Source organism: Aythya marila, assembly GCF_965140915.1.
Source record: "Aythya marila genome assembly, chromosome: 7".
Taxonomy (NCBI): domain Eukaryota; kingdom Metazoa; phylum Chordata; class Aves; order Anseriformes; family Anatidae; genus Aythya; species Aythya marila.
Genome location: NC_139048.1, coordinates 6057434 through 6072992, shown reverse-complemented (window position 1 = coordinate 6072992; position 15559 = coordinate 6057434). Strand labels below are relative to the sequence as shown.

Genomic DNA, 15559 nt, shown 5'->3' with positions numbered 1-15559 from the left:
CTATTTCTTTCTGGCTGTTCTGGTGGTTGTTTTCCTGACTCAGAAATAAGCCATCTAAACTGAAAGAGCATGCTGTTATTTATGTATGGAAAGCAAAACACATCTGGATTTCTGAGTTCTTATCAGAGCATCTCTAAGCTCTACCAATTCCACCAATTAGGTGGAACTAATAAATCAGTCGGGCCTAATAAAACAGCCCGTCTCAAATCATTAATTTTTCATGATGTTTACTAAAATTCTTTTCTTTTGCCCTGTTAGTAAGTTTATTTAGGTGAGGACTGAAACCAGAAAAGAACATAATTCTGATCCTGGCTACAGCCTGATGATAGGAACACACTTGAATTCTCACCTCCCATCCAGCTGGATCTCCTCCCCACAGTTCAGAAATATTCCTTATAAAACGAAAATGTCAGGAACACAGAGGCTAAGTTCTTTTTTTAGAGACTGCAGAACTATTTGCAGGAGAAAAAACCCACACAGCTCTTTGACAGGGACAGAGCAAACCCACATCATTCAATGCTTGGGGCTGGCTTTTCAAGTGTTCTCCCCTTAGAACCAGCACCAGAGTTTTCAGAAGAGCCCGTCCCCAAATATTTGCCTATACCAGCTCCAGATTTCCTTGTGTGTTCCTCCTGCACATCTTGTTGGCCCATTTTGCCACTGTGTCACTAAGCATCTGAATTGCAAAACGTGGAGCAGCGAGTCTGCAGAGCCTGTAGAAACTCCTGGTCAGCTCCATGTGTGGCTAAGATCTGCAGCTTGGCTTTAGAGGCCAGCCCTGAGAGTACTGAGGTTGTTTGAGGAACACCACTGAATCCCAGAGTACCATACATGTTCCTGGGAAATCTATGTGGGCAATGGGCTGTACGTGGACTATATGTGGCTCATGAGTTGCCTTTACCAGTTTGGGCTTTGAGGCTTTAAAGCTTTGGTTAGCAGCTTCCATACATGTTACTAAAACAGGATAATAAATATACAGAACAGGTCATAAGTTTAAAAAGTCATTGCTTAAGGATCAGTTCCTTCCTGGAAAGATGTTATCAGGCCCTATTCAAGCAGGCTTTCTGGAGCTGGGATTTGCATTCTTTCTTTGGAAGAATGGGAAACTGGTCTCCTACAGTCGATGTCAATTACAGATGTGCAAATTAACTTAAGGGAACCAGTAAGGAATTTAGAATTCAGATTCACTCGAGCATTCAGATATGGGAAGGCCACGTTCTTGTTTAATTCTCATGTGCTTCAAAACATGAGATGGGCGAGAACATTTCTGACAAAAGAATCTTCCTTTCTGAGAACTGCGTTTTGTCAAAAATGAAAGGGTTTTGCAGGAAAGTGTCTACTTACAAGAAAAAAGGATTTGCTTTTTCTAGCTTCTTTTTGACAATATAGAAACATCACTTTACCAAAGTAAAGAATGTCAATTTACCTTACCCACTTTGTTCCAATGATATAATATATCTTAATACTCTATTTGATATGTTCTATGATAATGTTTTGACGTTAGAGAACTGAGATGACTCAATGTTATCAAAATGAAATGGTTTAATGTCTTTGAATCAGAATTTTCTAGAACTTTTAAATACTGACTCTCAGCTCCAGTTTGGGGAAAAATTCCACTAGGATGGTAGCTTTCTTAGAGGGTGATAGCCCTGGCGCCCAACAGCTCTGTTTGAAAGACTGGTCACACATGGTAGTCATTGATACTGAAACGTTACAGACAAATGTTATGTTACCTACATCATGGATGGACAAAATCTCTTAATACTCCCCAGTCTGGGATATCACAGCCCCTTCGTGTTCCTCCAGAAGACCTTGCAGGTCCAGAAGTAGCCTCCAAAGGAGCACAGTGGCTCCAGATTAATTTGTTGCATTGTCTCTTCTGCTCTTGTTGCCAACTACGATGTCAAACACTATGCGGGCACCTTTCAGTTTGCAGCCATCATCTCGATTCACCCCAACAGCCTGTTGAACCAGCCAATACGTGGTAATGCATTCCAAACATAACTGAGCTGCCTGGATTTGTGCCAGTAGCCTCTTTCAGTCTGAGATCAAAAATAAGAAGTTAAAAATTTGGGCCGCATTTAATTTCACTGTTTTAGATGATAGCTGGTTTTGTTTCTATGAGATTTACTGGTGCTTTTTGTTTAACAAATTGTAAGTATTCAGTATACTTGTATCTTCTGGATTATTTTTGTTTGTGGCATAAAAGCCAATGATCTCTTTTGGCTCGCTCATCAGCTGCAGATAAGCACAATACAGCAAAAATGCAGGGCATAAAAGAGAGGGCAGCCATAACAGAGAAGCTAAAGGTGCTTACACAGGGGAAAATTTAACTGCATCTGGGGAAATCACATCACCAAAAAACTCCCTGTCAACATGCTTAGCAGAGAAACGTACGGCCAGCTTATGTGAACTGGCCCACAGAACCCAAAGACAACTTGTTGAAATAAACAATCTCAAATATGCATTAAAAATAACTGATGGAGGACGTAGGCAGACTTCTGTGGGGAACTTGACAATTTTGAATGCCCACTTGAGACCAACAGAAAAGAAGAAAAGATTAAAGGCATTTTTTTTTTCTTCAGCTTAGTTGCGACCCCCTGAAAGTGCTCTGACATAAAGGTAGCTTCTGTAAAGCTCTCTTTATATTCCTAGAGCAGTATCAGTATGGCCTTGATGTGTGATAGTCAAGTCCTGAGGATCAATCTTCAAAGACTTCCTCTGCCCCTTCAGGGCAGTTGATGTTACTAAAGGACATTATTAACATGCACATTTTTAACATATAAAATGTGTTATTAAAGCCAGGCTTCAGTCTGTCATCAGTATTTGCAGTACTACTGGAATTCTTTTAGAAATAATAGGTAGATAGTCCAGCAATAAATATTTGCTTATGAACGATGACTTCTGCAAGCCAACATTATGAGGACTTTTGGTGCCAGTTGTAAACAAAGCATTTTGCCCTCTGATGTGCTGGTAACCAGTACAGCCTGCAACGCCAGCCCGACTGCTGGGGAGAAGTTGGTGTTTTCGCTTATGAAATTCCCATCTCTGCGGTTCTGAAGGCTTAAACATGAACTACATCTGCTGTTCATTTCCAAAAAGCAACGGGATGGTTTACGCAGCAGTTGTCAGGCTTATGCATTTGTAGCAACATGCAGATAATTTATGTGCAAACATGCCATGACAGCAGGGAAGAGAGGCACAAAACCGTTATCACAGCCTGTGACTGTTCTGAGAGTCACGTTCATCAAAAAAAAAGGCTGCAGGAGATAAAGGCAGATTAGCATCGATAAGAGGAGCTATGTAATGTGATTCTCTTTTGAGGGCATGTTGTGGACTTTTTATTGTACCTTATAAACCAGAGCCTCCAGGGACGGGTCTGTAGTAGCATTGTCTCCCAGCAGATGGTGGAGGCTTACCTGCTTTCAGAAATCCAGCCCTCATGCTCTCCTCCTTTCCTTGGGGTGACGGAGAAGGGGATTCACAGGGAGGTTCCTCATGCTCTTGTAACAGCTTGTTTTAAGCCCATGTTAGTCATCAAAGATCTTGTAAGGATAAAGCAATGCTCCTGGTATTATTTTTTTTTCTGCTTTCCCGTATGAGAAGGGCAGGGGGAAGGGCAGAGAGCAAGCAGTGTCCTTCATCCTTCATTCTTTGGAAACAAACCATTTTCATTAGCTAGTGTGGCTGAGCATAGGTGGGACAGGTATGAAGCTAGAAGGGCAAACCTGGGTGAACTTCCATGCACGTACGCAAAGGATGGAAGCATTTGTTTTAGAAACTAGATGAGCAACAGAGGTTGTGCAAAAGATATGGAAAAATCGCAGAGAAAAGTGATGGGCTGATGAGTTTAATTCACTCCATCTCATTAGGAAGAGGCACTCCAGAAAAATAAGCAGTTCCACGTTTCAAATTGGTATTCTTTTCCTTCAAAAATACACAGTTAATCTCCAAAAAAAATAAAAACAGCTTTCTAAGATCTTCCCCTGAATCTGCCTGTTGTCCGGCCTGTACTAGACAGATCATTTGTTTAGTCTGTCATGGCAGTTCCTACGTGCCAACAACAAAAGTGTTCGAAGGGAGCGCGAAGAGGCAGGTGGATGTGTGCCATATAGCTGCATAAAGCTTGACAGTGAGTGAAGGAAGAGTGGCGAGAGGAAAGGAAGAACTTCTTTTGTAGCCTGTACATTTCTTTTGAGTGAAAGAAAGGTGCTAACCATGATTTTTAGTATTTTTTGGAGATTGTTTCATTGCTCTCATGTGCTGTGTATTCTCGGCCTTCCAACCATAGTGTAGAGAGCTCTACACCCTTGGTGGGAAAGAGCTGGATGACAGCCTAGCTACTGCTGCAAAATGGAAAATACCAGCTGTAGTCCCCCCTCAGTGGTCTGTGAATAGTTTACCTAAACTGCAGATTAACCAGATTGCAGGTAATGCAGTTGAAGGCAAAGAAATGTTGGCAAGCTTGGGTTAGCCAGATCTGGCAGCCCAGGGAGTGATGCAGGCTTACTGACTTGGGCAAGAAGAGAATAAAAGTATGAAGCCACCCTACCCGTGCTTAAAAGCCACACGGCATGGTGCCATGAGGTACAAAGGGAATATGTTACAGGCGTGATGCTAGAAGGAATTCACCCATCTTTGTGTTTAACTCTATGTTATGAAATGTCCTTTATCAGCTGAGCAGGAACATGGCTCGATCCTGCAGCTGGCAGGACTGACAGGCTCCAGGCTCCAGCTCTTTGCTCAGTCACTGATTTCTCACGGCATTTTGGACAAAACACTTAATGTCTCACTGGCTTAACAGGATGCAAGTACTCTCCTACCTTCTCTGGGTGTTAAGAGAGTAAATACATCCTGCTCAATGGAGGCAAAAAAGGTAGGCACCTTGGCTAAGGGTAGCTCCTGCTCCCAGATGTTCTACATGTGTGCTTTTGGTTATGCCTCCTTCTGTGCACAGAGATCAGAGCTAGGTTTGCTATTGGACATCAGAAGAAGATATGAAACATGCCATGTATTTTTCAGTAGGGAGGATGTAGAGCAAATGCTTTTGTTTCCTGTAGGACTGGTTGACAAGTTAGAGAATTAGCTTCAATCCCCAGTTTGCAAATGCTGAGCTGTTAAGTGAACACGAGGGAGTGGAGCTGAGATTTCCTGCTGTCGCTGGGAGCTCACCTTTTGTCATCAGCAGCAAACCAACATTTTAAAGCAGTCGGCCCCTCCAAGACCACCCGATGAAACTCGCACAGAAAACATGGCACATCTGTCAAGTTCTGCTCAGAGAAGCTGCCTCGAAGATTGCAAATCCTCCTGTCCAGAAGAGACAGTGCAAAGGCAGCAATCAAGACAATGTGTGAAAAGCTTCCCTTTGCAACCTGCACAATTACTGACCTATTCAAAGAAAACTCCCCTTTTAGCTTTTAGCTCTGCTAGACAATTTCCCCTGTCTCAGCTGTCTCACTGCATTATGTCCTTCAAGCCCCCTGGAATTAACGTTTGGAGCCAGCAAACACTGCTGGCTCCACAAGAAAAGCTGAGAGCAGAAAGGTCAGGTCGATTAAAGCAGTTGATCAGAATCTTTAACATAAAGACGTCACAGGCAAAATAGTAACGCTACTTCATGCTCAGCTAAGAGCAAATGATTCATCAGGCAAGGCTGCTTATTTTTGGAGGATGGCCACAAAAGAGAAGAGAACGCGCTGGCTGTATTGATCACGGTTGTAACGAGGGACCACAGAGCCCTGCTCCAGTTCTGATGGAAATTTAATGTCAGAAATACATCATCCAATGCAAATATATCAATATGTATTTTACATCGAATGGAATTTAAAAACGTCCTGGCCCGGCTCGGTGTAGTCGTTTTGTCTCTGCACAGATCTGAGAGTTGTCACGTCGAGCAGAGGGCTGCTGTGCAGTGCTCTACGCTGCTCGATGCTGCAACCATTTTGTGAGAGTTTCTGGACAGGTGGCTGGAGAAGGAGGTGAAATCTCCAGCGCTTTGGCCTCGAGGTTAAACCTTCAGCAGGTGAAGGTTTACCTGTGCTGAGGAGATGCAGCCTAAAGGATGCTTTCATCTGGCTTACTCCTGCCACCTCCTGTGTCCAGAGAGGCAGCCTAAGGAAGGGAGACAGAAATCCCGATGTGAATCCTGTGGCTGTCAAATGAGGATTGTTCTGCTTTGACACCAATCCCACTGCCTCCCTCCTTGCCCTCTCTTTTCTCCCCATCCCTCCCTTGGTGCTGATAAATCCATACTTCATTTTTAATCCCCACGGAGGTTGGGCAGCAGGGAACAGAACTCAAAGTTTACAGGATAAACGAGCATGAGGAAGGAGCTTCAGCACATGAGACCAGGCAGCATGTGCTGCGGGAAGAGAGCAGGGCAGCCTCTCTGAAGTTGTGGTTGAAGGAATGGGAAGGAAATGACTTTAGCAGTGGTGTTTTGGATGCACTGAAGAGGGGAGGTTGAAGAAGAGGTCATGACAGAGCCAAAGGGTATGTCTGTGTTGCGTAATTACTGCGTGGCGTGGAGGCAGTCACGGGCCTCTAGGCTTTGCTGGAAACCAATTCCTGGAAAGGGGAGCAGAGCTGGGCTCACAATAGTCTAAACAAGCCAGTTCCTTTACAGCTAGTTCAGATAGCTGTGCACTACACTGGAAGATGTGGACATACCATAAATTCCTGTCAATAAGAAGTTCAAAATAATCCAAGGCAAGCTCTGCAATGACAAAACCATTGGTTACCAAAAGCAAAAGAATAGGAGGTGAGATGCAGAAGGAGCACTCCTGCTCCAAAGTTTCCACCGTGCGACCAGAAACACCCCATGGAGAGCAGCTCTTTGCAGTTGTCCCAGGATTCATGTTTTCTTTGTCATGCCTGCTACCTTTTGTGCCTGGGCACTCCTAATTCAGGCTGCAATGTCATGCAGCGCCCAACATGCACTCGGTCTGCAGCTGTGACTCTACCAGCCCCTCCAAGGAATTAACGCACATCGAATTAGTCATTTGATGTGCCAGCGCGTGTGAAATGGGCTTGAGTGATTCAGATTTAGTGAGCAGGGGCTGAATTGCTATATGAACACTGAGAGGGGGGAGATGGGGAAACGAGGCGCATGTAGGCAGTGTGAGAGACCAAGGCCAGGAGCAGGCCGCGTGGCTGGGAAAACTTGGACGTGGCACCTGGGTGCCGGTGTCACCTGCAGCATGGTATTTATGAAGGGACATAGATGGGGGAGATTCATCAGGGTGGAGGATGTTACATTAATTTTCTCCCACCGTTGTCCTCCCTCCGAGGAAAATGCTGTAGCTCTGGCTGGTGTGTGTACCGCCAGCTGTAACGCTGTGCTGGCAGAACATGCAACGTGAGGGATGGAAGGCCAGCACTGAATGTTGAACTTGGGTTTCCAGCCCTTCTGTTGGGATGAAGTCAGGGTTCATCCCAAAACCAGAAGGGGGAGATCCGCGTTGAAAAGAGGTGACCTGTAATTTTACAAGGTTGTTTGACTCGCACGAAATGGCTGTGAGTTGGGGCAGATGGCGTTGGAGATGCTCAGTTCAGGCACTGTCATCTGAACTGGGTCTGGTAGGCCACAAGCCCCAGCTACCAACCTTTACCAACCCAGTCTTCTGACAGATGTCACCTCCTTGGGCCATTTCAGCCCAGACAAGCTGACTCGATTTGCTCATCTACCCAGCTTCAATTACTCAAGATATCCATAAGGGCTGTGGTTGGGCTGGTAAACTGTGGGTTGGGCGTAGTGCCCAAAGCAATCTAATCCTGATCTTTCTTCCTCTGCAGGGGGTGGAGGGAAACGCAAAGGCAAAAGCAAAAAGTGGAAGGAAATCTTGAAATTCCCCCACATTAGCCAGTGTGAAGATCTCCGAAGAACAATAGGTAAGAGTTTATCCCTTTTTGGGGGGGAATTATTGCCTAAATAAAATGTGCTGTCAAAACCGGCTCAGCAGAACTGCATTAAAGCTACTCTTGATTAAATGGGATAACTTTAGAGACAGTCACACACTGCATATAGCTCTTGTGGTGCTGCCGTGCAAGCTCAACATTTTCTGGCAGGTGGGACATGTACTTTGCGTTGGTACCTCCCAGGGCCAACATGACTGGAAAAGGACATTCAGAAATGAATCCCCTCATTGCATTACCATCTAATAAGTAGCTTTTTATCAGGGAGGAAGTGAGACGATGAAAGCTGTGAGATTGCTGATGCAGTCAAAGGTGAATATTAATTGTACTCTGGATATGGTGGTTGAAGAGGCAGCCGCTGCCCTCTGCCAGGCAGCACTGTCCTGCATTCACATCTCAACACTGGCTTTAGGCAGGTAAAATTACTTTGTTTTATTGACGTGGACCAAACCCTGCAGGTTTGGAAAGGGAGCTTGCAGGGACCATCTCCTCACCACAGCATTTCTCCTGCTCACACCTGCCAAATGTCAGCATTCTTTTGACTGCCCCCTTGCCAAACAAGGGCAGCGATTATCTCCTTGTGAAGTCGCGCTGGAAAGCTCAGCATTGCTGATCTCACCACAAGAGGTTAACTTCAGCAACTGAGGCTGTTTTTTTCCCCCACACTGACACAAAATCCAGGCATTGGCAATGACTGAATGAAAGGCAACAAACTGTAACAACTGAGATAGCAAGGAGCATAATTTGTCTGACTTGGGTGAACTCCTGGGGTCTGACTGGCAGTGCCCTGGCACTGTTTACATTCGAAATTCACAGCGTGTTTATGGAGAGAAAATATGTAGAACATTTTGAAGCTCTTTTCATGGTCTCCCTCAGTAAATTTCACTTCCCTCGCTTTCTGCCATAGAGCTAAAAGGAGGTACAGAAAGAGGGGGGAGGCAGGAAAAGAGACAATAATTTTTTCCAGTTCACAAGGCCACTTAGCCACTCTACATATGTACAAACCTTGGAAAAATTTCTAAACCTACAGAACCTGCTGGAGGCAAATCTAACTTAATCTATTGTAACGTACATAGGGAATTCTCTCTATAGTGCAGGGGAAAACTGCACTACACAAGATTTGCAAAGGCATAAAATATTCTAAAGGTAGTGGCTTAAAGAAAAAAGTCTGCTGAATATTTCTGTTTCTGAAAAGTTATTTCTGACATTTTTGGTGGCAGCTTTATCCTAACTAATTTGTTTTGCCTTTTGTGTGTGTGTGTGATTGAATTGGAGAAATCACAGGGCAAGTGCCCTTGTGATGCTTGCAGTGGATATGGCTTCACTGCAACCATTACCTGTTGATTGGGAATTACAGCACCTGATTTTTACACAATGGGAAATGAGGTCCCGATCCTTGTCCTGGGACTCTGATTTTATTGAGCAGCTTTCCTGCTGAGCCTCATCAGGCCATCAGCCCATGCTGGCACTACCACATTTTCATGTAATGTTAATGTAGCTGAGGTTGAAGCATCCCAGCCAAACAGATGCTGTTTATAAACTTCCCCTTGTTTGTACAGTGTGTCTGACACAGCTTGGATGAACCAGACCTGGGTGTCTAGCACCGAGGCATTCACACATGTGCAGTTGACCCGAGGCACGCAGGGTAGTGTATGGATGTTCCTTTTATTGCCTCTGCTGGCAGTATTATCCTGCACAGCAAGGATAACAATTATCCTTTAACACATCTTCATGGGCTATTTTCTGCAAGTCCTTTACCAGGACCTCAGGGTTTCAGGGATGAGGAGGTTCCACAGGTGACTTTACGAGGGAACACACTGAACCAGCCTTCCTGCATCCCCTGCCAGCTGAGCTGCTGCAGGACTTGCAGGGAATCCAGCTGCACGGTGTGTCTGCCATCAGTCCCTCCCCTGACAACTTTTGGGCTCCGCAGTCAGTGCCAAACAAATTCGATGATGAAACAGAGACCACAGAGAGGCTTGTTCTGTGACAGCTGACAACGAGCAGAGGAGAATGACTTTACACAAGAAAAAGGACTCAACCCCAGTGCCATGTGCTTAGGGATCGAGACAAATATTAGTAGGTTCTGCTCATCTCAGAGCTCTCTGCCATGTGTCAGCCTCCCAGCACTTCTGGCCAGACACAGTCATGCCACTTTGCCACATGTTAGAAAAAAAAACCCACACTGCACGAACCAGAGGATTAGGCTGCTGAGGTTTTCTTCTGGATACTTCCCAAGGTCCTCTGTCGAAAAGCTCAGGGTAGGGACAGGCTGGACCTTTTCTCCCTCTCGATTAGAGGTGGCACGAACTGCTGTGCAGCAAGGCACTGCTTGGTGTAGTGCAGCCGTGAGCCATAGGTGGAAAATGCTGCTGCTGTGACTGTGGAAATACAGCCTACATGTGTGCACAAATGCCCACATGCTGGTGTAAAGCCATGTGTGCTTTTGCACCCCACTAAGGTGTACTGAAAAGCGTCTGTGTCTTAAGAAAATAGTGTAGTGTGAAAAGAAATCTGTGAAAAACAGGAAGGCTGAAATAAACCAAGGGTCTGCGACCTGTGTTGACACAATTATGAGTCAGTTCATACCTTTTGGTTCCCTCTGTGTTTACAGGAGACGCTGTGTTTGACTATCCATCATCTGGTGTCTTACTGAAAGGCTCGCTTAGTAAAACCCTTTTTTCCCCTCCTTCTTGTGCACAGAAACAAAAATCAAAACACCTGGGAGTAGCAGTGTGTTTTGATAAATAAACAACCGCTGGAAATGTCTTTATTAAAAGTGCCATTTAGCCACGGAGCTACCTCTTTGGATTGCACTTAAAACAACTTTTCTTCCTTCTTGTTTTTTGCCCTTTCTTGCCCAAAGTGCACAACACCTTCTGTAGGAAAACCCTGTGGCCTGCATTGTGTGCTAATTGATGGGCAAGTGGCTCGGGGGGGTGTTCAGAGGGATGCCACCCTAATGCCTCTGAGAGAGGCTGATAGATCCGCTGTGCACAGCGACTGCACGTCTCTGCTGCAGCACCCTTCTCGTGTCCAAAGGCGAGCCGTAGGAAAACAGCTCGCCTTTTCCAGGATAGCACTGGCATTAGCAGCCCTTCCAATCGATGAAAACTTGTGTTTCTGACATTAGTGGCGATGAATCATATCACGGATCCCGCTAGCAAATGGCATGCTGCTATCGTTAAAATTCACGGCTGATAGCTCTGCAAAAGAGATGTTTCAAGGGAAGGGAAAAAATAGCAAGGCGCAGCTTTAAAAATTCCTTCATTGGGCAAACATGGCATGAGTCGATGCCACAAGTTAGCGATACCCACTAGTTTAAAGGCCATCAGTAAACAAAAATATAAGAAAAAGTTGTAATTTCAAAGGCCAGGGTGTCTTTTTGATGATAAAAGATTTTGGATGTCTGTAAATATTTCTGAATGACGCAAAAGGTTCTCTTGGTTAAAAGTGTGGAATTTTTATTTATTTTGCTCAGACCCATTCTGTGCTTTTTTCTTTCATAAAAAACTGCTTGGGTGAAAGAGTTGATTATTCTGATCTTTGGCAAATTTTCTTTCGCAACTGTCCAAATGCTATATAATAAATCAAGATTTTTTTCCCCATAGATTGAAGTCTGTGGGGAAAGTGCCACAGAATGTGTCTGCTGTTTGTTGCAGGGAGTGATTTGTTGCACTATTTTGCAGAAAAGTTTAACTCCTTCAGTAGAGGAGCTTCTGGTTATGCATTGTGTCTGGGTAGAAGGAGAACCAGGGAGATGTATTTTGCTAAAGAGTTGGATTCAGCGAGACTTTAATGACAGAAAGATCAGTCCCCAGTTTTGCCACACCTGGTTTAAGAAGGGAGAAAAATCCTCCAGTGCCATTTAACCTCTCGTGTGACATTTGTGTCCCATTTATCCAGGGTAAAAGTAGCTTGAGCTTCCCTTCCTGGCAGGTTCCTTTCACTGTTGTCAAAAATACATTTCTGTGTGAGAGATGCTTTGTAGAGACAGTGAACCAAGTAAGTGGGACAAAATTGAAGGCACAGAATTCACATGCTCACTTTTTACAAAAGCTGGCTTTTTTTCTCCCTTAGTCTTTTCTGTATTGTGCTTTTTCAGATCAAGACCCTCACCCATATGACCTTTTTGAGTCACTTTGGGTGTCCCTGGAGGCACGCTGATGGTGCGGGCGCTGCCATGGAATTTAGAGCTGCCCAACCGAGCTTTGCCTGGCAGCCAGCACGGGTGCTCGTAGCAAGCAGCAGCATGGGCATCAGTGACAGAGAAGTGCTTGACTATTTATCCAGCTCCCTAGAAATGCTTTGCAGCCTGCACTGAGCTCCATCCTGTGGCAGAAAGACTGCTACTATACCCCTCTTGTCTCATTTAAAGTGGCTCGGGCACTTCTGCTCTGCACTGTGGTGCTGGGGCATCCTCCCCAAATTCCCACCAGCAATTCTTGGGTGCCTTGGCTTCGAGGGTTTCCAGGTGCTGCAGAGATAAGTGCATGGGCGAGGGGCCCTTGGGAAAGCAGAGCACGAGTTTGCTGGTGTGCTCTGTTGGGTGCAGTGACACTGTGGCCTATTGATGCTCACAGCAAGGCTCTGCGGTGGGGTGGCACCTTGCCCTGCTTCAGCTGGGGGCTGTGTCAGGCACTGGCAAGATGCTAAGGGAACGGAGACGTAGACAGAGAAATGCTGTGAATGTGCAGATCTCAGAATCTGAGGTTACGTGGTGGTGTCATTCATAAAGCTCAGGCACTGAAACGGGAGAGGAAAGGCATCAAAACCCCAATCTGATCAGAGCACAAAGAAGCTGCCAATTTGCTCTCCACCAGACTCCTCAGCTCTGATGTTTACAGTGATTAAAAAACAACATTTGGAAATGTAGTTCTGAAGCCCACAACTAGATCAAGAGAAGGAACTGAAACTTGCCTTCCTCTGTAAATAACCAGGGACAAGTGGTTATAACTTCTGTGGTGATCTTACAGTATCTGTCTGGATACTGCACTGAAGGCTGATCATATTTTTTTGGCCAAAACTAGGGTCAGAGTTTTTCAGAAATATATATATATATATATATATATACACATATATTTTTGTAGAAAACATTAGTTTTCCTTGGGGAAAAAAAAAAAAAAAGTACATTTTTATTGGAAATAATTTTTCAGCCAGAGAAAAGCTGTAAAAAAAAAGCAGAGAAAGAACAGCCAGCCCTGAGCTCTGAAACACCCTGGGTATGCACTGGGCTTTCTGTGGACCTGGGGAGCTGGAATCAGTGAAGCAGAAAATTATCTAGTAAATAAAAGCAAAAATCAGCATACCGCATCATTGTTATACTCTTCATCAAAGCGAGTTTCCGGAGAAATTCGAGGAACTTGGGATTCTTCCCCACATCATTTAAAGTCCAAGCTGATAAACACATAAGCTCACAAATCATTTTATAACGATGAAGTGGGACCTTGCTGCTGTTTGTGCATCACCCAGGTGTAAGCTCCCCATGAAGGTGCCTGCCCCTGCGGATAGGGGATAAAGCGGGGCTCCTGCCTCAGCTGCTTGGCACAGACCCCTGGGGGCTGCACCTTTTGGCCAGTCCCACAGCCCCCGGGCTGCTCATGCTGCTCTAATCTGCAGGGCTACCACCGAGAGCGCAGAGGGAGGGGAGCTCAGGAGGGATGGAAAGCAGAGCTGGAAGCACCACTGAAAGCCGTGATAGGATTTATTGCTCTGGAAAAAGTTATGCAGATTTTTTGGACAGCATCAATGCAGGAAAAAACCCTCAAGCTGATTTATTTCTGAGGAAGAAACAAAGTCCTTCCCTTTGACAGTCTCAGCTCCATACCCTTCCTTTCCCCTTCTCCTTCCCTATTTCTTTCTCCTGCACTAGGCACAACTTTCCTCTCTCTTCCTTGAGCCAAAAGGTCTCCTTCGAAGCACAGCTTACACAGCCTTTCCAGCGTAGACCTTCAGCAGTACCCTGTAGTTTCTTGGATTTGACGTGCTGTCCCATATCATGAATGCATCTAAATTAAATTAGAAACTCTTCAGGGGCAGGAACTGGCTGCGTGATAGATAGTGTTCCAGCACATGAAATGATACGACTGACGTCAAAACCATATTGTTTGTTTACAAACCCGCAGTTGGTTCAGTTCCTTTCTTCAAAATCCTTCAGATTCAACTATAATTCTATCATAAACATGGGTTTCCAGGGCTCTAATGATGGACAAATAGAGCAATGTTTGGTGCCCTTGCAAGATTAGCTGTATCCAGTTTATAGCGATGGGTGGAATTGAGAAGGTTTTTTTTTTTCTTCACTTTTTTTTTTTTTTTTTTTTAATGCCATCACAGAAAGTATGTGAAAAACAAGCTGTTTTATGCATCTAGCGAGACTCAAGACTAACACTGGGAGCACAGGCTGCTCGCAGGCTGCTTGTGCTTGACAGCTTCCAGGACGGGAAGGGGACGCAGGGGAAATGAGTTGAAATGATCTCAGCCCACATTCTATTTACAGAATTCATTTCACAAGACTTAATCCATTAAGCATTACCTTGGCAGTGGCAACCCAGAAAGAAACCAAGAAAGACGTTGCTTTTCTCCGTAAAGAACAGGCAGCAAACCCAAGTCTCCTTCCCAAGCAACGAGTCCACACTTGCAGTCATTCAACAGAAAGCTTCCTAAGGTAGAAATATTATCCCTAAACCTCTGTATTTTTATTTAGTGGCAAAGACTATAGTTGGTGCAATAAATTAATCTTCACAGAGGAAGAAAAAAAATGAATTCCAAAAGTTACTACAGGGATATGCAAAAAAGGTATTAAAAGGGAACATACCCTTTTAAAAGATCCATTTCATCTCTCACTGAAAATAGAAGTAGATATTGTGAGCTGCAGGGTTTTTCATTATCTTATTAGGTAATATGAGTCATTAAGGCTAATTAATACTTATGCAGTGATTTGAAATTGTAAAATGCTATAGAAGTGCTCACGGGTCCTGTTAAATAGTAGTGCTTGGTTGTTAAGGAAATTTATTTTAAAATCGAGTTAGCATTTCCTGGATATGGGGGATGAGAGGTAGGGCTACATTTATGATAACATCTTACTCCTCTTCCCGTCGAACTCCCATGTAACTTTGCTACTGATATTAATGGAAAGAAGGCGGCAGGGCAAAGGAAGCCGCTGGTTTCGTTGACTCAGTTCAGCTCTGCTAAGTCAGTGAGAACATTTCCCTTAAAATAAATTGTACGGGAGCGCTCTTACAGTGAAAGCAGGGAACCGTGTGCGGGGAAAAGAGAGAGAAAAGATTTACCAGACTTAGATCACAGGGATGCTGTGAAGTGTGCTCAAGCAGCCCAAAATCCTTGGGTTCGGGGATGCACTCAGGCATCTGGGGAGGGAGAAGATTGACCTCAGTTAATGCTTGTCAGGGAAAAGAACTCGTTTGGGGTAGGTGGTAGGGGAAGCAGTTTTTTTGATGTGGTTTCCTCTGGTTTTAACAGAGGCCTCTAGGACTATGGCTGGGTTTCGTTCTAGACTCACTAGAAACAGTCTAGAAATATGGCACACCCAGAAGCTGCAGGTCAGTGTGGGTGAGCACGGGAGACTGAGCCCTTAGCTGAAAGGTTTTGTAATGTAAAATAGCTTTTAAATAAAATGTTTATAGTA

The 15559-nt window shown here is 44.6% G+C and overlaps 1 protein-coding gene across 2 annotated transcripts in view; it reads left to right on the top strand.

The window, feature by feature from the left end:
- Nucleotides 1-15559, top strand: part of GRK5 (G protein-coupled receptor kinase 5) — a 165200-nt gene that overhangs the window by 60041 nt on the left and 89600 nt on the right. For both annotated transcript variants that reach the window (XM_082765183.1, XM_082765184.1), the window contains exon 2: nt 7795-7890. In XM_082765183.1, coding sequence (XP_082621309.1) covers nt 7795-7890 — 96 coding nt within the window. The remainder of the gene's footprint in view (nt 1-7794; nt 7891-15559) is intronic.